General features: G+C 38.4%; 1 protein-coding gene across 6 annotated transcripts in view; it reads left to right on the top strand.

Moving 5' to 3' along the window:
• The window catches only part of PPM1B (protein phosphatase, Mg2+/Mn2+ dependent 1B), a 62,328-nt gene that overhangs the window by 26,369 nt on the left and 12,289 nt on the right, over nt 1-23,670 (top strand). For 5 of the 6 annotated variants that reach the window (XM_061367189.1, XM_061367187.1, XM_061367185.1 and 2 more), the window contains 4 exons: nt 82-226; nt 13,529-14,392; nt 16,235-16,352; nt 23,179-23,290. In XM_061367189.1, the coding sequence (XP_061223173.1) occupies nt 13,547-14,392; nt 16,235-16,352; nt 23,179-23,290 (1,076 nt within the window). In that variant the 5' untranslated portion in view covers nt 82-226; nt 13,529-13,546. Of the gene's footprint in view, nt 1-81; nt 227-4,206; nt 4,343-13,528; nt 14,393-16,234; nt 16,353-23,178; nt 23,291-23,670 lie in introns of those variants that run through there. The other variant, XM_061367190.1, reaches the window with a different exon arrangement.

Below are 23,670 nucleotides of genomic sequence, written 5' to 3' on the forward strand. Positions count from 1 at the left end.
GTTCTATTCATGAAAAAAATTCATGTACAAATCTGTTACAAACCATCTGGAGTAGCTAACTACTTTCTTTGTTTCTTTTAGGAAATACCAAAATAAAGCAGATGCTGTGTCCTGTATGGTTATCTCAAGGTTTTGCAAGTCATTCTGTTATGTGCTTCTTGGCAGCAGGAATGTAAACTAATTCTTTGAGCACAGAACTAGAACCTTGATAAAGTTGCAATTAAAGGTAAGAACAAATCTTGTCACTTGGAAATTTATAGGAAACGTATACTTGCTTTGCCTTAACTGTGTTTTAATTTGCAGTTTATAATTGACCAAGAATTTAACAGAAATTTCAGAGTAGATTGGATAAAAGGATGTGGTCTTCTCTAAAAGCACTTGATTTTTGCTTAATCTTGTTTTTATTAGAGAAGAATTTGAACTTAAAGTACAGCTTTTCTCTGCTCTGCTACAAAGCTCTTTCTGCAATTGGAAAGAAATGTAATCTTTCAACACCTAAATATGTGCTGACCCAGAGTTTGAACAAGGTATATTCTTACACAAAGGACTGTACAGTGTCAGTCTGTAAAAGTCATGAAGTGTTTTGCCACTGTGTGTTGAGGTCAGCTTACTGTTTGCAGGTGGCTTTTTCTCCTCAAGGTCTGTATTTCCTTAAATGCGCTAATATCAGCAGTGCTGCTTAAGTTACCTTTTCTGTCTTTGCTGTAGAAAATATCTAAATTCTTTTCACAAATCCACTGTAGTTTCAACTCTTGAATCACCTTTTCAGGGGTAAAGGTTGATGTCCTCTTCCAGGTCAGTGAAAATGTTTTGGCTGCTTGTTTTCTATCATAACTTTATCTGACAATGATGGAGATAACTCTTGTCCTACTACTCGATCAGTGTATTCTAAACTTGTGTGTAGGGCACTACAAACCTGTATTTAAAAAAGAAACGAAACAAAAAAGCCAAAACAAAACCAAACCACCACAAATACCTGTCACTGAGATGGAGTATTTTGGATGTATATTTCTGAGTAATTTATTTATGTTTTTAAACAGGGAGTATGTTTTTTGGAGACTGTACCTGAGATAGCTTTATTGCATATGCTGAATCTGCAGAATTATGATCAAGTTAAGGCCTTTCAGTCTTGATTTCACATTTTGGTGTCTTTGTCAAGAAAAGTTGCTTGCCTTAGGCTGCACTTTTTTTTCCCTTAGTGGTAGGACAGGAGTCTGCACTGTTGGTATAAAGCAGGCTAATATGTCTTACTCTGAAGTTGGATGATGCATGGGTCAGTGACAGGAGAGGCAGACAGTGCTGAGGAGATGACTTTGTTTGCTGCTACAATGAAAGAAGGGTTCAAATGTGGATTGAGGGTTTTGGTTGGGTTTTTTGTTGCTGCTCATGGCTTTGGTGGGCTTTTTTTGTTTTTCTTTTTTGTTACTGTTTTGATTGAGTGCTTGTACTGAATTTGCAGTGATGTAACAGGTTGAGAAAAGGCACTACTCTTGTATTGCCATGGAGTAATTTATCTTGGAATGAACCTCTAGCACTCATTTAGCCCAACCCTGTGTCTGACTTCCTCAGATTTTTGTGTAAATCAACAGGTCACTGCTCAATTATGTAAATAAATGGCTTGGTGTTTTACTGTGGTTCTATAGACGTGCTTATTCTGGTCTTTCAGACTTGTTTAGGAACAATTTATTGATGATATGAATTTGTGATTCATTGCTACCCTATTCTCACAAAAATGTGTGTGAAGCTTTTAGTAAACAAACATTAAAAAAGGTAAGAAAAGTTGTCTTAAATGCCTAAATCTAGAATAAGGGATGACTCATTTTTAGTGACATACTGCTTCATGCTAATGAGTAAAATAAACCTTCAATTTTAATACCAGTAGCGTATTGGCTAAACATGGGTTCTCTTTCTTCAAAGTTTTAGGTGCTATTTGTTTAAAGATTCTGGCTAGGGGTGATTAGATTAATGATTGAAAAGGAGCAAACTAAATTTAAAGTAGTTGGTCTCCTGTTGAATTTAGAGAACAAAAAAATGATTCAAATAATTCTGCACAGAAATAACTATAAACTTTTTTATGGAAGAACCACTTTTATACTAGGACAATGCTTTGTCGTATTCAGGTGCCACGTGTATCTAGTTTGAATAGCCTAGCGAAGAAGTAAGAGCATGCTTATTGGCTACAGGAAGTACAAATGGATACAGGGAAACAAAAGGAAATTCAGTTAATAGCATGCAATGTAAACCTTGTCATAGTGTTGTCAGTAGGGACCAACAACCCACAGTACTGTGTGAAGTTCACTTTTCCAACTTACGTAAAGGTGAACCTGCATGATGAAGGTATGGTGACTGTAAAAATGCATCAACCTGATCACTGATGGCTTTGTAATATATGCTGTGATTGCAAATCTACGTTCAGAGTCCACTTTAAGGTTTTTTTGTGAAGCTCATCTGGAATATCTGAAGTATGAACTCTTTGTACCTACCAAACTGCATTCCAAAAAACATAAGAAGGCTCAGCACAGAAGTGTGCAAGTCATCCATGAGATGGTTGCCATGTAAGTTGCTCTTGAAGATCTGCAACCTAGCTTCATCCATGTTTAAATAACATACAAGAAAACAGAATATAAAATGAACCTCTGGAAAGACCGGTGTGTATGTTGTGGTGTTGAAAACGTAGCAAAAAAAGGTATAGCTCCTAACCTAGCTTCTGGTGCTCCTTTCTGTTCCCACCCCCTCCACCCGCACACCCCCCCCCCAGCTTAAAAATACTGAAGCTAACTTGGTACTTCTTCAGTGAAGCAGTTCTAAGAGTAAGGGCAAAAACGTCTCAGCCAGCAGTTCCAGAAAAGGAATTGCTTGCACAGTGTAGTGGTGAGTAGCTGAGGCAGAGCAGAAGTGATAATGTATTCAGGTATTGTTACTGACATTGAAAATAGGTATGAATCCAGTGTTAAATTATGCCTGTGGTTGGTTTGTACCTGCAGACCAGTTTAAAGCCACTGAAGCACATTTTCAAATATTTTTCACCATTTTAACTTGCTGGTTTAGAAGTAGTGTGGTGGAGGAAATGTTTTGTGTTTTCTTTTTTGTCTTAACTGTTCTAAGAATAGAGATGCAGAGATAAATTTCAAGGTTATAGCTGTAGCTCCTGGCGTCTAGTCTACCTAGTGATGGGGATAACTCATCAGTTTTTGTTTAATTCCTGGTTTAAAAGCCTATTGGGCTTTTTTCATGTCATCCTGGCAGGAAAAGACTTCGATAGTAGGCTCTATATTAAAGGTTTATATTGTTATTTAATTTCTTTGTGTCAGTATCTTTGGTCAGCTGAGATCTTCCTAGTAGTAACTCCCACAGCCACAGATTATTTACAAACAAACCAACCTTTCGAAACTAATAAACCCCAGAGGGAGTGGACATGAATAGTAATCACTGTCTCACCATTAATCTTATTCTTAGATTCTGCTAACTGCTGCTTGGCTCTGTCAGTACTTGTGGCTACATAGTTAGAGTAGCTGTTGCAGCCAAGATTCAAATAGAGCTTGTGCTCAAAAATTCAGTGTTTGCCTAATGTAAATTATGTAGTGCCAGTATTTTTAAGGTCAGTAAATCAAAAGCAATCCCAAGTTTTGAGATCAATAGTGAGGATCTTTAAAGCTGATTTCAGTCATCAACTGAACTTGCATTTAGTCTCTCTGTATATATATAGTATAAATAGATAGCGTAATGTAAGTATGCCGATAGTACAATGACAGTATATTGTAAATAAAAGATAAGTAAAAAACTATTTACATTATTATGTCACTGTTTCTTGTGTAAATCAAGGGGTATATGGAATCATAAGGAATGTCAGAACTATACAGTGTGTATAGATGCATTTAATGTGTAGAGTGTGTGTATGCATATATGCATACATGAGAGAGTGCAAGGTAGAGTCAGACAGGAGCTTTCTACCAAGTTTAAGATTGATTTTTAATTTTTGTTTACTTAAACCGAAGAAGTTATTTCTTCCTGCACTTTCAATAACCTTGGAAATTGCTTGTCACAGATATTTTGAGTATTTATTCATCATTTACATCTTTAATATCTGGTGCAGTGTTTTCTCTTCTGAAACGTCATTCTTTTTTTATAGCAGGAGCACATGTGTTTTGTAACAGGAAACTCTGGCGCTGTTTCTTTTCCATAGCACTGACTTATTAAAAATGACTGGCCCGTTGAGTGAATCCTTCTGAGGAAGAGACATTTTACAGTACACTTTTATGACCTAAGCCCTAAAGATTTATGTTGGGCCATTCTCATTATATGAAAAGATACGATATTGCCTTTGGGACTGTTGGCCATCAAGGTATTAGTCTAGTTTTGATGTTCTCTTTGAAACTGACATGTGATCTGAAAATTATTTTATAGTATCTAAAAAACTTTGATTATGGCTTGTAGACCTTTGCAATCTAATTACGTTTTGGCTGCTGTTGTGGTTTAACCCCAGCCAGTATTTAAGCACCACACAGCTGCTCGCTCGCTCACTCACTCACTCCCAGTGGGACTGGGGAGAGAATCAGAGGAATAAAAGTGAGAGCTCATGGGCTGAAATAAAGACAGTTAAATGGGACAGAAAGGGACAGCATAATTATAATGTTAAATATTATTTTGTAATAATAAACTAATTAGAATATAGAGAATTGATACACAGTACAATTGCTCACCACTTGTTGACCGATGCCCAGCCAGTTCCCAAGCAGCAGCCCCTGGCCAGCTTTCCCCTGGTTTATATGCTGCGTATGACATCATATGGTGTGGAATATCCCTTTGGCTAGTTGGGGTCAGCTGTCCTGGCTGTGTCCCCTCCCAGCTCCTTGTGCACCCCCAGCCTCCTCATTGGTGGGGCATGAGAAGCTGCAAAGTCCTTGACTTCATATAAACACTACTTAGCAACAATGAAAACATCAGTGTGATATCAACATGGTTCTTATACTAAATCCAAAACACTATCAGCTACTAGGAAGAACATTAACTCTGTCCCAGCCAAAATGAGGATACATCATCTCTTTCTTATTCTATGCTGTTTATGTCCATACTGCAGGTTCCATGCTTTCCACAACATCTCAATTACTCACCGCCACCTCTTCATGTCTTCTGAAATATACAGGCAGGTATCATTCCCTGTATGTGCCATATGTCTAAAAACGTCTGATATTATTTAATCTGTGATTTTGTGTCATCTGTCACAGTAGTCCTTCAAGGCAGGAGAGGTGGTGTGTGATGTAGGGTTGCTGCATGTTCTATCACCACTGCTCTTTTTTGGTTCTATCCTCAAAATTAATTCTTCATTAATCTGGATAATTTTTATTGTAATACCATTTATACAGCAACCATAGTCATGACATACAGTATCTCGTAGCAGTTAGCATCATCCAATTCCATTGAATATTCTCACCCAGAATCAAATTCCCTTGACGTACACATTGGACTTTACCATCCTACTGCATTACCCACCAGGTGCACCCAGGTCCTTGAGCAAAGCAGTCTCACAAATGGATTTGCCTTTGCCTGAGTCAGGAATAACCCAGACTGTCTTTCCAAACATATTTTTTATGTGCACTACATGGACTTTGTCCCCTTCTACAGTATGAAAAGGCTTTTGATTTGGCGGGGCCAGCTTGATTGGCAGATGCCCTAGTGTTGACTAGCCAGGTGGTGTATCCCAGTGTTTGAGTGTTCAATCACCTGTTGCTCTTGGTATAGTCTTTTAACAGTCCATTGTACTGTTTGATTTTCCCAGAGGCTGGGGTATGATAGGGGATATGATATACTCACATGATGCCGTTACCTTTGGCCCAGGTGCCTGTGAGATTGTTTCTGAAGTGAGTACCACTGTCTGACTCAATTCTTTCTGGGATGCCATGTCACCAGAAGACTTGAAACCCAAGATACCTCTCCTCATGGTAGTTGTTGATTTGCCTCCAGAGGCTGAGGGCTTGTGCCCCTTTTCTAATTGTTTTATCAGTTCCCCTGTTCCCTAGAAAGTGATCCCAGCTGCTTGGTTTCCCTACCCTCAAATTCCAGATTACTGTCCCCATTATCCCAGCATCAGAGCAGCCATGTGACATTGGGCTTGTCTAGATGATGACTGAAGTCTTACCATGTGTGTCTCAGTTCACTTGGGGATAGGGATTGGGTGGTTACCATCTCTTTTATGGGTTCTGCCTCTTCCTTTTTTCACGATGGCCCTACTTCTTCATTCCTTACTGTATGAGGTGACCTTAGTATTTATTTTTTTTGTGTGGAGGGGCAACTGATACTGGCATAGGTTGGTTCTCTGGTTCAGCCACAGTGCCCGTTACCAGGGTTGAGGTAACTGCGTTGCCTGTCACTTTGTTATCAGATCCAGAGATGTTCTTTTCCCCTTGAGGGTACTGAATAGTGTTGAGCAGGGCTTGGTTGGCATGGGCAAGGCCTCAGCACGTTGCAGTCTTTTGTGTTTCTGGAGCTGCAAGGGTTACAGCATTCTTTTTCCAAGTACTTAACTAGTTTTTGCAGATTCTGCACTTGTTCTGGGCGAAGTTCCGAAACACCGGGGTTGCCCACTGGCTTAGGTACTTGCCCATACCATCCCACACATCCTGCCCTACCCATCCTTGAGGCAGATCCCTGGATGGTTATTCTTAATATAGTTGTTTAACCTTAAACAAGACATGGAACACATTCAGAAGAGAGAGCAGTAGGAACATGCTAGTTTGAACATCTCGAGGATATTAAAAATTCTTAAGAGCTATTGTAGCTAGCCTGGAGGAGAAGGGGAAGAGGAAGGGAAGTAGGGAGGTGTCTCCCCCATGGCTTGGGACTCTGGAGAGAAGGTAGAAGGTGCAGTTATTAATAGTTTCCTATAGATGGCTCCCAAAGTACAGCGATGATGGCAATGCTGAGTATGAATACCAGATTACTTTCGCCATCAGCAGTTCTGTCATATCATAAGCCAGTGTTAGAAAGTATAACATAACCTTAGGCGAGTTCCCATGGGTGATAAACAGCACAACAGGGAACATATGAAGCAAGTGAGATACTATGTTTAAGAACAAGCACACCAACTTTAAGAGCAAATAAATCAACAGTGTGACCAGTGCCTATTAAACCAGTATAACAAATGTTCATAGCAAATTTGTTCTAGCATGTTCAAGTCAGAGTTGTTGTTACCTCAACCCGTTATGCCCCATGCTGGGAACCAGAAAGGACTGTTGGGGTTTAAGCTGAGATGGCAACTAAGCACCACACAGCTTCTTGCTCACTCACCCCCAGTGGAATGGGGGGGAGAGTCAGAAGAGTGCGAAATAAAGGCCATGGGACAGAAAAATAATGATTATGATGATGATAGTAATAATAATGAAAGAATTGGAATATACACAAGAAATGATGCACAATGCAGTTGCTCATCACTTACCAACCGAGCCCCAGCCAGATCTCAAGCAGCAGGCCCTGGCCACCTTTTGCTGCAGTTTATATATTGAGCATGACATCAAATGGTGTGGAATATCCCTTTGCCAGTTGGGGTCAGCTGTCTTGGCTGTGTCCCCTCCCAAATCCTTGTGCACCTCAGCCTTCTCACTGGCAGAGCATGAGAAGCTGGAAAGTCCTTGACTTCTTATAAACACTACTTAGCAACAGCTGAAAACACCAGTGTGTTATCAGCATGGTTCTCATACTAAATCCAAAACACAACACTCTTACCAGCTACTAGGAAGAAAATTAACTCTATCCCAGCTGAAACTAGGACTGCTGTCCTCATGACAATCAGCAAGTGCATATTTCTGCCTGTTAAATATCAATCTGTATGGAAAGGAGTGTGCTTTCATTTAAAGTAGCTGCCTGTTTTGCCTTCATGATGTACGAGAAAATCATGGATCTCTGTACTGGAGCAAGAACCATTTGCTATTTTATAACTAGATCTTGGGAAAAAATCAGTGAGTGTGGTTATTTTTCTGTTAACCAGAGAAATTCAGAGCTTGAGCAGAGACCTGATTTGAAGACTCTTTACTCTATGGCTGATCTAATACCAAAGAAAGTCTTCACTGTGTAGCTGTGGGGGAAAAAGATACTCATCACTAACTTTTCACTAACTTTTTGTATGTGTCAGAGAACATGGCTTTTGTCTTCATATTTCCCTACCTCAAAAGGGTAGATGTCTTTGGTTTCCTGAGCCTGAATTATTGCTTAAGTTCTCTGTATAGGAGGTAAGGACTTCATGTAGGATTTCTATCAGGTAGGAAACATCAGAGAAGAATGTGTGTTAGGACTTAAGAGAAATAAGCCTTGGGTTAGGTTTTGCCCTGGGAAAGTGATGTCAGCTTTTGTTAGAAACTTACGGCCCTGAACTCTTAGGAATAGCTTATCTATCGATCTCAAACTAGATGAGTGTACAGTAGAGCGGTAGCTAGAACTGCTGCATTGGCAGCACACTGCTCAGTCTCAGTTTCTTCCATTGCCAAAGAGTGGGGGGGGAAAGGGCAGTATTTTCTTCCTCTAAAGGCCTTCCAAAAGCCTTTGAGCCTTGGTAATCGTTGGCATTTACCAGGCGATGATGAAGATGATGGTGAATATTATTATTATTCTTTTTCCCAGAGGTGGGGAGACTGCTGGGGAAGGGAGTCCTAGGCTTCCATTCCTGATCTGAAGACTATGTATTACTTTAAAGAATAGTCTCTGAAGTATGGACGAGGCCAAAGGTGTCCTCCATTTATAAAAAAGTTTGGGGAATTACAGTAGATACAGTCTTCCGTATTTTGAAAGTTTCAGCTAATAATCGCATGGGTAAATGTTTTCACCAGAGGGAAATTAAATTGTGTTCTCAAACCACTGTGTTACACAAGTTGCATTTAAAAATGGGATTTTAAGAAATTAAATCTGAAAGGCTGAAAGGATGCTGAATTTTTGAGCTTACAGATTGGTTAAAACCAGGGTTGAATTACTAGGTGAAGGTGGGCACTTCATCTGTTCCTCTGGCTGTGTTTTAAGATGGAATCTTGGTCTACAAAGGTACTTGGGACTTTTCAGGCATTAAGTCCCTCAAGAAATGTTGAGAGGTATTGACTGCTGAAAGGAAGCATAATGAAGTCTCCATTAACAACCTGAATAGCAGAAGAGTATTCGCTCTTGGCACATTTGGTACCATATTGGGGGGGTAGGGAGAGGTCAATAAGGCAAAGAGTGGAACTTAACAGTAGATAAAAAGGTCTTGACAAGTTGGTCAAATGGTCTGATAGTGACCTCAGAAAGTTTAATCAAGTCAGGTACCTGGAAGAGAGTAACCTTATCTGTCAGTGCAGGGTGGGTGATGACTGTCTAGGAATGAGCTTTGCAGAAAAAGAATTACGGGGTCTTAGTGGGCAACCAGGACAAGTTAGCTGAACATGAGGGAACATTGTATCTATTGTGATGAAAGCTTGGGCCACATTAAAAAAGGTTTATACATTATGTTGGGAGAAGTGATTATCTCCCTCTGAAACTGATGAGGCTGGAATACAGTGTGGAGTGTTGGACCCCCAGTACAAGAAAGACACAGTAGAGCAAGTTGAGCGGAGGACCATTCTTACCTAGGGGCTGGAGCATGTGATGGAGGAAGGGAGGAGAGAGCCAAGTTCCTTCAGTCTGGAGGAGAAGAGGCCAAGGGGTGGATGCAATTGCTGTCTTCGAGCCATGTAACGGGAGGGTATAGACAAGATAGAGCTATGCTTTTCCCAAAGATGTGTAATGAAAGCCTAAAAGGCCAAGGACACAGACTGCACTGATGAGAGTTCTGTTTTCATTATGATGTAAACTGATTGCTCAGAGGTTATAGAATCTTCATTCTTCAAGATGTTCAAAACTTGACAAGGATTTGAACAGCCTGAGCCATCTTTGGTGTTAGATATTATATTGGTTGAATACGGGCTTGGACTAAGTAAGTTCTAAAGGTCTCTCCTAGCATGACTATATGATTTTGTAACTTGTGAATTCTGACCTGACTCCTGACTTAAATGTTAGTTAGGTGCTTGTCAGGATTGATTTGTATCCAGCTTAAAATAGATGGAAACACCAGGTTAGACCTATTATAGGCTTTGCCTTCTCTAGGATTTTTGAAGGTCAGTTTGGCTGAGTTCCATTTTTAGGTGCTCAAGTGTGTTTATTGATCTAGCCTGAGATGTTAAGAGGGACAAAACTAGATGTGAGAACCAGAGTTCTGTTTCTCCAGTGGAACTGTTTTGTTTTGTAACTTTTAATTTTAAAGAAAACAAGTAGTGTTTTGTTTCTTGTGTTGTGGCTTGTTTGTTATACAAACTGCTTTACTAAAAAAGCCAAGTTTGGTACAATACTACCAGTTTTATTAAGGTATCTCAGATTTACTTAACTAATTTGTACATAGGTAAATATATAGCTGATTTACTCCTAGAGATTGTGTGTGTGTTGGCATTGTAGATGTGAAGTTCAAATTACATTTGTGCATAACATCTGATAGGAATATATTGTACTCACCCATATGCCATGTCATTTGTCTGTTATTTTCTGTAACTTAGCATTTTTAAAACGCCAAAAAAAGTGCTACTGTTAAAAATGAAGTTTTTAACAGGTGTAAATCATCTTTGTGCCTTACTACCACTGATAATTTTGGTTGAAAAGCTGAGTTTCAGTGTTTCTTTCATGCTCACTAAATGACCTGACTTTTTCATCTGGCCTTGAAATCAGTTGGCTGCCTTATATATTCTACATAATACACAGTGATAGAAAGACTTCTTTTATGTGTTTGGTGTCTTTCATGTGGCCAGCCATAAGTTGATTCCTAGACTTTTTGTTTTCTTACTGATTGCAAGTTAATTTCTGCATCCTTTATTAAAGTTCTGTAATATTAAACAGGATATTTAGATTATCAAGACTATAATCTTCAGTATGATCATTTCAGTTTCTCATTCCCATGCTGTAAAAAGTGAAGCTACTTCCGAAATAGGTAAAGCTAAGATGTGAAACTTGCCTTTGTTTTTTTAACGATATTTTCTATTTATATATATATAAAACACTACACTCTGCTGAGTTCATAGGCTCTTGCAATTAAATAGGTTTTTATCTTTTTCCTTAGTCATAATATTTTCCCCCATTTTTTATTTTAAGAACATAAGGGCATACAGTTAAAGGACAAGGTCTGAAGTGTTGGAGGACTTCTGTCATGTGAGTCCTGTATTAAATTTTTGCTGGTGTTGTGTGTAATTTGTGAATAAGTGGTCAGCAGCTATTAGAATTCTTCCATGAATCCCCTTTACTGATGGCAGTTGAGCTATTAAACTATGTGTAACTTGCTGAGGACAGGTACTTGTGGTGTTCTGCAGCTCTGCCTTGCTTTGCTTTTATGACACTATTTCACATTGATTCTTTTTTGTTTGTTTTTTCAAAGCAAGATCAGATCTGTCAGGAGAAAGGGTTGTGAAAAGCATTTTGGCTGAGGACCTTGTTAAGTATTGAATTCTTCATTCCATTGCTGTGTGTTGCTTCTACTGATTTGCAATGTTGTAAATAATGATGCGAAATAGTTGTGAGCAGAATGTCGCTTAGTACTTTCACTTGCAAATTATATACAGCGTGAAGCTTACAGTGCATAACACAAGGTTGTGTAATCCTTTTATCTTCATCTTTACTATCCCAGTATTTATTATAATTAGAGGCCAGTGGATGGTGAATACAGAGATAAAGAATAAAGATAATATTTGTGGTTTCTTGTGCATGGAATTCTTTAGATAATATCATGACATTGAACTGATTGGGAAAGTGGGAAGTTTAGGATGGACCATATGTGTTTGAAAGTACAGAAAGTATTTTGAGAATGTTAGAGGTGGGTTTGAAGTCATTCTGTAACCTACTTTTTTTGTATGAGATGTGCCATTATCTGAAAATTGGTATTTTCTGTTTGAGGACTTTTTTATGTTTACATGGAATAAATCAAATTGGTAACAGTCTCCAAGTGTGTTAATAATTTGGGTTTATGCTAGATTCTGCAGCTGAGGATATGTGCCTTGTACACAGAAAACCTGATTTGGAGAGCAGAAAAGGCTCAAGACACTTTCTTTGGTGTCATACAATTCCTATTTTTAATAGCTACTTAAGACAATTTAGCAAGCACAAGTTTGTGTTGTAAATTGGATGCAGTAGCAGAAGAGTGGTACATAGAGACAAGAAGCGTGGAATTCCCTAATAAATGAGGAAGTATCAGGAATCATGGTAGCATCTCATAGCTGGACTAGAGGGAGTAATTGCACAGTGTTAGCATTTATACTGTCCATGCAAGACCTCAATTTCTAGCTGACTGCTTGAAGAAGTCATGTTCTCAAGTAAATCTTTCTGAACATGGAGTCTCATTAGTGGTTTATTCCATGTCAGAACAGATAGTTCGAAGACTTGTCATTAGAACAATGCAGAGTACTCAAATATGAGAGCTGTTTAAATTCTGGCATTCCTCAGTTGATGTGACTTAGCCAGATACTTACTCTGCTCATTTTAAGAAAAAGTACATCAAGTTATATGACGTTCAGTCTCTTACAGAACCACAGTGCTCCTTTCACATGATGTTAGTAGCGCCTGAATCAAAGGCCATTAAACCTGAATGAAGACACAGTAAAACTAGACTAAAAAGTAAACCAAATACAGAGTTGCATCAATATTTGGGAAGGTCTGTAGAAATTTGTATCAAAGTAAGAGTGAGAGACACAATTCAAAAGAGGCATAACTGGTGAGCAAATTGTTGGGGACTGTGTAGTAGTTGGGATCCTCAGCACCTCACAGCGGTCACTGTAGGAAAGAGAGTGTCAAGGTTGGATTATCTGGAGGAAAGTCCTGACTTTTTGCCCTAAAAAGGGAGGTTGGATGTAGAATCTAACTAATTGTTTTCCTGATTGCATTGTACTATGTCATTTATTCAGAGAATCCCGAGGGAAGCTGTCTTGGATCAGAGCAGGATTTGCCGCCTTGTTTCCCTTGGCAGATGGTCTGCATTCCCCTATTGTCACTTTTGCCATGCTTTACTAGAATGCAGAAGTAGTAGAGTACATGCAGGCATACTGAGACTAGTCCTTGTTTATGAAGTATTAGCTTTTTTCATACTACAGTAAAACTGGGAAGAAGATATGAATGCTGTGGTTGTTATTTTTCCATCATGAATTAGTTTCTGCAGAAAACAACAAAATGGGCAGGGCTGCAAAGGTATGTGAACTGCTCTCCCTTCCTGTGGAGAGCTTTTAATTTTGTTGAAGTAGCTCTTTGACAGACCTTTGTGTTTTCGCTCCACCAAAAAAAAACCCAAACAAACAAAAAAACTGCCTAAAAATGCAAACAGGTATCTGTAAATTCATGCTTCATTTGTGTAATTTACTGAATTTTTTCCTCCTGTTATAGTTGTTGACTTTTGCGCATATGCATGCTTAATCACTTGTTTTATAAAGAAGAAAGATGGCGAAAGGAGAGCAAAGCTTATACGGAGTGGTGATTTTACAAACTAAGACTTTTCTTCTCTGTTTTCCAGATCCAATATTGTATAAACATGGGTGCATTTTTGGATAAACCAAAAACTGAAAAACATAATGCTCATGGTGCAGGGAATGGCTTGCGTTACGGCCTCAGCAGTATGCAGGGATGGAGAGTGGAAATGGAAGATGCTCACACAGCTGTTGTAGGTATTCCCCAGGGCTTAGAGGACTGGTCCTTTTTTGCTGTCTATGATGGTCACGCAGGATCTCGCGTTGCAAACTATTGCTCCGCACACTTACTAGAACACATCACTAACAATGAAGACTTTAGGGCGACAGAAAAATCTGGATCTGCTCTTGAACCTTCAGTGGAAAATGTCAAGAGTGGAATCAGAACTGGCTTTTTGAAAATTGATGAGTATATGCGCAATTTCTCAGACCTCAGAAATGGGATGGACAGAAGTGGCTCAACAGCAGTGGCAGTTTTGATTTCACCTGAGCATGTATATTTTATCAATTGTGGTGATTCACGTGCTGTTCTCTATAGGAATGGACAAGTCTGTTTTTCAACACAGGATCACAAACCTTGCAACCCAAGGGAGAAAGAACGAATCCAGAATGCAGGAGGCAGTGTAATGATTCAGCGTGTTAATGGTTCATTGGCAGTTTCTCGAGCTCTGGGGGACTATGACTACAAATGTGTTGACGGTAAAGGCCCTACAGAACAACTTGTTTCTCCAGAGCCTGAGGTTTGTGAAATTTTAAGGGCAGAAGAAGATGAGTTTATCATCTTGGCTTGTGATGGAATCTGGGATGTAATGAGCAATGAAGAGCTCTGTGAATTTGTTAAGTCTAGACTTGAAGTATCGGATGACCTGGAAAAAGTGTGCAATTGGGTAGTGGACACTTGTTTACATAAGGTATGTAACTGTTTTCTCCAAGCAACTATTCTAAAATGATCTTCTGTTTAGATGGGTGCGGTGTTAACAGCTATTCCTGGCCTACTCTTCCCGTTTTACCTCTTTACTCCCTCAACCTTCTGTACCTATTTGACTATATATCCTTTCTGACGAATATACAACATTGTCCTTTGTGCCTGAAGAGGTGATGGCAATTGCAAAAATAAAGATTTATTATTTCCTCAAGTAATACTTGCTTATGTTTCCAGATCTAAACTTTGTTTCTAAATACAAGCTTTTTAAAAATTAATGAATTCTGTGCAAGGTTGGTTTTTTTACTGTTTTTTCTTTCAAGTTGGGCCATGCTTCTATCCTCTGCATAAATCCAGTGTTTGCATAATCTCCTCTTCAAGGTATGGTTTATCTGTCATCTGAAGCGGTGTCTTCAGCTCATTGTTGTAGCTTAGGTGGAGAAGCACTACCTCTGCATCTGAGCTTGCTCATCAAATTTCGAGGTTGCTCAGAGCAACTACAGATCAGTCTATACACGTTTTGTAGGTATACCCTTTCTAGCATTCCCAGAAAAGTGCAACTCCTACTAGGGCAAATAGAGTTCCTTCAATAGGCTGCAGACCAAACATGCAATTTTAACGGAAACATTAACATTCAGAATTCTAACACCAAAGGGTAGCTTTTCTGACCGAGCACTTGATCAGCCTTGTTAAAGGGTGGTCACAGTAGTATACTTTCAGTAAAACTGAGCCCTGACCTCATGTTTGTAAAGTCAGATCCTGGATTTCTGCAGTTTGTGATGATATTAGAATTATATCCTCTGTCTTCAGGATGTGAGTGGTACCATATAATATTAACTGCAGTGAAAGATGGGTGTTCCTATGTGCTTGGTACAATAAGGAATGTAGAATAACTCCTGAGTACTTCTGAAGGAATTTATTGTAATGTCAGATTCCTACTTAATTTCTTTAGGAGGAGGAGGAGTTGTGATAGATCATAGGAACTATCCAGTAGGCTGAGCTTGCACAGAAACAATATGCAGTTACCAGTGGCACTTAAAATTCTACCAAAAGGTGGGGGGAGAAGTTAAGATCTTGATTTCAAACCAGGAATTTAAGTTACAGTTCTGGTAACTTAAGAGTTAGACAATGAGGCTTAGACAATGAGGTTTTAAATTTGGCAGTGGATTATAATTTTGAAAGTTAAATATGAGCAGGAAAGTGGCATCGGATCTTACTAATAAAGATCGATCTGACATTAAAATTAGTATCTGACAATAGCTGTTGGCTGATACTACTGAGCATGTGATAGTCTGTAAGGTCAGCTTGGCCATACTAAATGAATTACTATTTTGTACTTAGTTTCTTCAATGCAATACCTGACACAGGTGCATTCTGATAAACAGATTTTAATGAATACGGTGTCTTCTGTGGACACTCTCAAACTGAAATAAATTAGTAGCTGTTGCTAACTATTCTAGTAGTCTAGGATTCTGCTTTTTTATTTTGCAACAGGAGTTGTTGTTTTTAATTTGGCCTAAGGTAACATTAAACAACTGTCGAATTTCTGACCTGTTTTTTGGATGCTATTTTTAGATGGTTGACATGTAAGTAAGTCCACTAAATATCTTAAAGGATGTACAGTAGAAATCGGTAAAATTCATTTTAACAAATAGTTCAGTCGGAAAACTTGGAGGATCTTTTTAATCAAAATAGGGTTTTATTGCAAGGTTTCTTCTTTCCCAGGTGTAGCACAGTACTGTGTTTGGAACAAGTGAAAATGTGACTAAAATAGAAGAAAATACAAATAAGACTCAAGATTCTAACTGTTGTTTTTTTCCTTGTCATATAGGGGAGTCGTGATAATATGAGTATCGTACTAGTTTGTTTTTCAAATGCTCCTAAGGTTTCAGATGAGGCAGTGAAAAAAGATGCTGAGTTGGATAAGTACTTGGAATCACGGGTTGAAGGTAAGAAATTCATTTTGTTCACTAGAAATGCTGTCGTAACCTTCTTGAACATGAAAATAAAACCCCCCCAAAGCCATCAATGCCACTATATGTTGGGTCAAATTCAGGCCTGGTTATAGGTATGATTTTTTTCTGTGTCAGGAAAAATGTTTTAAACCGTAAGTTTAGCTTATCCTGGTATTCTGCAAGCATTTTCTTAATGTGAGCTACGAAGTAAAGCTTTTAGGGCTTTACTTCTGTCTTTACAGGTCAAAATGCAACCACTGACCTTGCAGTGTTGTATCAGCTAAATTATTTGTGATAATGCTAATGTCTTGCTTATATTAAAAGGAACTCTTGTGGTACCTGTTGCCTTTTTTGTGAAAGTGTTTGATAAAAAGAAAAAGCTGTTCTGGGATTTCATGAAGGGACAACTTACTCATCTGGTTATTAAAGGTTTTTTAACTGCTTCTATTTAACACAGCTGTGAGTTACTTTTTACACCAACTTTTTTTAAATGTACTTCTATGAAAGCTTAACGGTGTATAAATGATCAAAGTGGTCAAAATGATCAAAGTCATCCCTTCAGATTCTGAATGCTTATAGTGTGTCTGTGTGTATGTGTAAATAAAAAATATATAATCCTCTAGAAGTTTCATGAAGGACTAAACTTAGTTCCTAACCTGTTTCATTTAGTCACTGATTTTATAACTGAGACACACCCAGTGGCTTAACATGCTGTGGTGGGTACTGAAAAGGCTGATTGGATGTGCTTTCATTAGAAAGTAGTTGATATCCAAATAAGGAGCATGAGCTATAAGTGAGAAGTAATCCTGCACTGTAGGTCTCAGGAAATCAGGAGTCTTCTGAGAGTGTACAACAGCAAAAATCCCACAGCTAACCATGCAGAACTTTTCTGAACACTGATTCAGTGTAAAGTGCAACAGTGGCATGGAAATGTACATGCTGCCACTGTAACCTGGTTTCTGTGGGCAACTGTTAGTGTTGTCAGTTTGGTATCAAAACACTCAACCTTACTGTTAATGCTAGAAATGACACTTAATGGAGTTTTCATTTGTGTGAAGCAGCTGTGAAAGCCACAAATCACTCATGTTTTTTGTCTAGATTTTTTTTATTGCATTCTTAATCAAATGAGGTGAACTTGGATTTTTATTTTTTTTTTTGTATCTGCTCCAATGTCCCAGTAATCTAGATAGTTGGTATGTAGCAAACATTAATGTATAAGAAGGCCTTCAGGTAATGATACAGGTTATCTATGAATGGGCTGCTGTGTGTGGTGTCTTTCTGTCTTGTTTAAATGGGATCTAAATTGAAATGGCTTGCATATTTGTAGTTTCTGTTGAGATTAGAGAGAGATAATGGTCACTTCAAATGCTAACTCCAGATGTGTTTCTCAGAACTTGGCTTTCATCCCAGACTTCCTAGATGACACTAGTTAAGATAAATACCTATTATCTTCCTATGTCTGAAAAGAGTACATGAGCTGTTAATAGGCTCTGGGAGAGAGCCAGGAGCAGTTACCTGCACTGACAGCAGTCAGGTGTGCTCTCAGTGGTTACTGGTTAGTATTCCCAGCTTCTCGGTGGCTCCCTTCCCAGTTAATGTATGGAACTGCATTGTATTTTATTGCTTTCGTAAGTGAGCTTTAAGATTAATAGACAAGTTATCAAATAATTTTCATCAGAGTGATTGTATTAACTGAGAATGACGTAGGAGGCACCATTTGCTTGTAACAGTGCAGTTTTATAGCATAATTTACTACTTACCAGAATAACTTCTCAGCAGAAACATATTTTAGCTGTATTGTCATATTTAACAAATTTTACACATGCCAGGAGAAAGAAGTGGAGAGTCTGTATGCTGAACTGATGCAGAGCCATTGTAAATGTAACTCTAAAGGACTGTTAAGCTTAAGTGCTCCAGAGGAATAAATTGCTTCAAAGCTTGGACTACTGTTGCTTCAGCTCTTCTTGATTTCCCTCATCCCCACCCCGCATGAGCCGTCTGTGTCATTATGTGTTCTGCTTATTGGACAGAGTGCAAAGCCTTTAAATGTCAAGCATTTGGCATGGAGTGAGGGCATATTTGAGGAAATTCTGTCAAGAAGTGGAGAAAATAAAGGAGACTGACTTCAGAATTTGAAATGTTTACCTGTTTTCTAGCAAATTCTTGCATTCATAACAAGTCCTATGAAGCTGTCATTTTGGCACAGTCAGTTTCTACCTTACGTTTGTGCCTTGAGTATTACTAGTTCAGAAATTACACAGAGAACCTTTAACAGAATGCTTCAAACCACTAAGCAGCATGGGGAAAATTGTTTGGAAATATGGATTCTTTTAAAAAAAAGAAGGTTTAAAAGTTTTAAAAGATCTTTTCATTTGTTTAGATGTATTCTAAATATGGTTTACACCTTAGGATATTCTTCTTCGGGGAAGCACGTTTGTTCTTTATTTATAGTTCTGATGTGTTTTAAAGCTCTGAATGTGATAAGCTAGGTAGCTAAGTCCAAAAACCTGTATGCCCAGTTACAAGTGGTTGCATTTAGTGAGAATCTGTAGTAAATTTACTAATGTCTGAAATACCCAACTAGATGTACCTTTCAAAAGGCAAAAATACAGGACTTTGCATGCAGTAATTTAACATGAGCAGCAGTGTTTCTTGATCTGTAAATAATTAGCAACTCATAATATGTTCAGTCTGCTGATAGCCAATAACAGTTCTATTTAGACCTGTAGTAAAAACATTCTGGAGGGAAAAAAAATCAACTCGCCTTAGAAATTGTAACTTGCAAAGATGGAGAAGTTGTCAAAACCACAACGTATTAGTTCTCTTAGATACTCTTGTCTTTGAGAAAGAGACTAATTTAAATCAGGGCAACGTTGGTGCTTAGTATAAAATCCTTTGGGACTTCCTGAAGCAATTTTAGGTTGATCAGTGGTATTTGTTTTTAATGAATGTACACTGTTCAACATGGAATATTTTTTCTCTTCTTTTGAGGATGTTAAATTTGAAGCTGGCAGGACTAACCCATCAAACCTTTTAGACAGCAGGTTTTTTTCCGCTGCTGCTGCACTTGGGTGTTTTAAGCTCTGGCTTTGGAGAGAAAGGCATTGTTTGAGGCATGCTGTTTGTTTTAAAAAATAAAAAAATCTGTGTTCAAAAGCAGTTTAATACTTACGTATGTAATGTTTGCACTCTGTCTTTGTCCGTTCCTAAGCAGACTGTGTATTCATACAGTGAGTTGAATTCATAGTTACATAGGGTCTTTCCAGAGTTATGAAAAGAGGATTACTGTTTCAGTACAAAAACAAAGTTGCTTTTTTTTTGTAACAGAGTTATTAAAAAACAACCTCAGGAAGTGATAGGTTACAGAGACTTCTAGTGTAAGAACTGTGTATATACTGCAGCTCTTCTGCTTGTTTAGGTCTTGAGGTTGACAGAATGCGCACAACTGCATTCCAGAGCTGCCAGTTCAAGAGTATTCCAAAATATGTATGAGGTTGTAGTCAGTAGCTTGTAATTGAGTCGTTTATTATGGTGAGCACAGCCCTGCATCTTTCTTGAGTCACTTAGCTGGTTAATTTCTACAGTAATGCACATGTGTTGGATGGTAGTTAAGTTATGCCCCAAACAGGGGCACATGTTCTGTTTAGGTTAACAGTCTTAATAGTAGATGAACACTCAGTTAATACAGTGAGTTGAAAGGTGTGTTTTACTTATGTGGAAGATATGCTGTATGTAAAACTGATTTATCATAATATAGCTGGAAATCAAAGAGGATGCTGGAACATAGAAAACTTGTAACGCTGTCTGGTTGGGGACTTGCATTATATAAAACGGAAATAAAATTGAATTTTCAAAATAGTGAAGTGTTGAGCTTTTAGTGAAATATATTTTAAGGAGTTACATAGACTTCATAGTGGACTTTCATGGATTTACATATACAGTAGTATCAGGAAATGATTCCATAAGTGTCTGAATTATCATAGAATCATGAAATAGTTAGGGTTGGAAAGGACCTTAAGATCATCCAGTTCCAACCCCCTGCCATGGGCAGGGACACCTCACACTAAACCATATTGCCCAAGGCCTCGTCCAACCTGGTCTTGAACGCTGCCAGGGATGGAGCATTCACAACCTCCCTGGGCAACCCATTCCAGTGCCTCACCACCCTAACAGGAAAGAATTTCCTCCTTATATCCAATCTGAACTTCCTCTGTTTAAGTTTTAACCCATTACCCCTTGTCCTATCACTGCAGTCCCTAGTTAAGAGTCCCTCCCCAGCATCCCTATAGCCCCCTTCAGATACTGGAAGGCTGCTATGAGGTCTCCATACAGCTTTCTCTTCTCCAGGCTGAACAGCTCCAACTTTCTCAGCCTGTTTTCATACAGGAGGTGCTCCAGTCCCCTGATCATCCTCGTGGCCTCCTCTGGACTTGTTCCAACAGTTCCATGTCCTTTTTATGTTGAGGACACCAGAACTGCACACAATGCTCCAGGTGAGGTCTCACAAGAGTAGAATAGAGGGACAGGATCACTTCCTTCGACCTGCTGGTCACACTCCTCTTGATGCAATGAATTAATATTAGCAATTAGCAGATGTAGAAGTTTCTGTAATTGTGTTTTGCACATTCATGGAAAAAAAAAAGTTAATTGCAGGGTTATTCTTAATATCCTAGAGATGATGGTGAAAACCTTGTAAATGCCTGTAAATCAGTTTCTAAAAACATTTGGTTTCTTTCTCTAATGGCTTTGTCAAACAAATCCCCAGTGTGATCTGCTAACTGATGTGTAATGAAAAAAGGTCGTGCTGGGTCATTTGCTTTATTGTCGAATTTTCTATTAGGAGCCTTTTTAGGAGATGGTCAGCTTAGAATTCCTGATTGGGCACCTTCTAGAAATAGATAGAAGATGCTCATGGTTCAGTTGGGCACTGCCTGAGTAGTAGTTATACAGTATAAACTAAAAGTTACACAGTACAAAGTAAAAGCTTCCAGTACCAGGGGATATGCAGTAATCCTTAGTCGTGATTGCTTTAATTCCTTTTTAAGAAGATCTAAAAATCTTATACTTGCACCAATATTTAGTAATTGCTTACTTCTGTAGCCTTTCTTTTCTTCTTACTCATTCCTGCAATTTGCTTACTTTTGGTATGTACAGAACCAGATGTGCTCCTGGTGTAAAAAGCAGTACATGCACAAGACACTTTCTGTGAGGTGTGAGTCAGCAAAACTACATTATAGTGGTATAGTCTACTTCTAGCTAGGTAGAACTGCACAAAAGGGTGCAATGACTTCTGGCAGGTTTATGTGAATGCGTGTGGAAGAAGTGATCAAAATACTAAGATTCAGGCATACCTATGCAGTTGTCACTTCCTGGATTCATTCTTAAGGGATGGATGTGTGATAATATAGTTAAGGTTTCATGGAAGAATGTTTATTAACTTCCAGTGGTAGTTTATTCATTGCAGACAGTTTATGGTACGGACTTGAAATTGGGGTTTAGAAGACAGTACCTTATTTGTTACAGAACAGTAAAACTATTCTAAAAGAATTCCTTTGTGGGGAGGGGGACTTTCCTCGTACAAATGAGTACTTTGCAAGCACTTTGTTGTTTTCAGTAGTCCCAAGAGAAGTCTGCGTATCACTTGCTTTCTAGGTAGGTGATGGGCATGATGAGAGGTTCAAATCCCAGGAAATCTGGAATGCAGAGCTTAAAGTAGGTTGGTGATATACTTTTCTGCTAACTTCAGCAACTCAAATTGTAGATTCTTCTGACTTCAGCTGCAGGCTCCAAATCAGGCATCCAGAATCTAATCAATAGACTGTAAGAAATTTTAAGTTATTTGTTTATCTTTGGATAGTAGCCGAGATACAAACTGACTGAAGTTTATTTAGGTTGATACTTCATTTGTTCTTTTAGTTCTTTTGTGGCTCAAACAGAACTTTCATCTAGAGCAATGCCTACAAGAAATGGCACTCCATTCGTTCATGTAGTTGATTGTCAGAAAAAAAAGTAATTCTGAAATATGTGACACATGCATACAGCTACAGTGTGTAGATAACCTAGTGAACCTTTTTCTGCTATGGTAGTAGTAGTTGAATGGCTAGAGGCTCATGACTGGTACTGTTATACCAATGTCAATATATGTGCAGCTAATACAAGTGTGCCTTACAGCAGCTTTGATGAATAAGAACATGTGAAGATTTACTGCAGTTTAGGCAGTTCTTTCTCAAGGCGGAAGAACTTCCTAGCACTGGATTTTCATGATGCTTCTGCTTTGAATACTGTGTTATTAATTATCCATCCTCAGATCTATATTCTGTTTTGACCACATGAGTGGTAATAGATCATTATATGTGCCACTTTGTATGTGTGATGGTCTTCGTGTTCATGCATGGAAGATTCAGGCCTTTGAGAATACAAGGTATTAATCTCAGTGAAGTAGGACTGAATTCCTGGGAAGCATTTGCTTTATGGCATGTAACTTCTGAGTATGTATTGTAATGCAACAGGAGGGTAATTGAAACGGACTCTGAAAACAGGATGCTATCTCCAGAATACTACATCCAAGTCATAATCTGCTTCTGACATTCTCTGAAATAGAATGGCTAGAAGCATAATGGAAAGGCAGGCTATGGATTTGAATATATCTGTTCCACCATGCAAAGTCTGTGTACCTAAAAAGTAAAGAATGTTTTCTTATTTACATGTAACTCTTTCATAATGTCTCTGTTAAATAGTGATAGTATCTTGTATTTCAGTGTCTTAAGGAATGGATAGTATTAATTCAGTAATCTAAGGACTTCTTCTGTTTTTAAATTAGAAATTATGGAAAAATCGGGTGAAGAAGGAATGCCTGATCTTGCTCATGTTATTCGTATTTTAACGGCGGAGAATATCCCTAATTTACCACCAGGAGGTGGTTTAGCTGGCAAGTGAGTACATTACTGGAATTTCTTGAATTGTTTAGTTCAGTAAAACAAATACTTTCATTTAAATGTGTTAAAGCTTTTCTTACTCAAAGCCATACTCAAAGAAAAAAGTTGGGTTTCGTATTTGAAGCCAGTTTACCTTTTGCGTTACATAAACATTTGTGTCACCGTTCCTATTCCAGACTGGTAAGAGGAAACAGGTTTATCAGATTCTGATACATAACATACTAATTTACTGTTTCCATATGGCCATTTAAAAAATCAAAAACATTTATTCTTGTCTTTTTACTGCTTTACATTTGTTAAGAACTATCAATAATGTAACCAGAATATTGAAATACCAGCTCAGTTTTCCTGATGTCATGTTTCCTCTACCACCTAGT

This window comes from Neopsephotus bourkii, unplaced genomic scaffold (genome assembly GCF_033783945.1).
Source record: "Neopsephotus bourkii isolate Nb327-2 ecotype Australia unplaced genomic scaffold, CSIRO-AGI_Nbou_v1 NB_1373, whole genome shotgun sequence".
In the NCBI taxonomy this organism is placed as follows: domain Eukaryota; kingdom Metazoa; phylum Chordata; class Aves; order Psittaciformes; family Psittacidae; genus Neopsephotus; species Neopsephotus bourkii.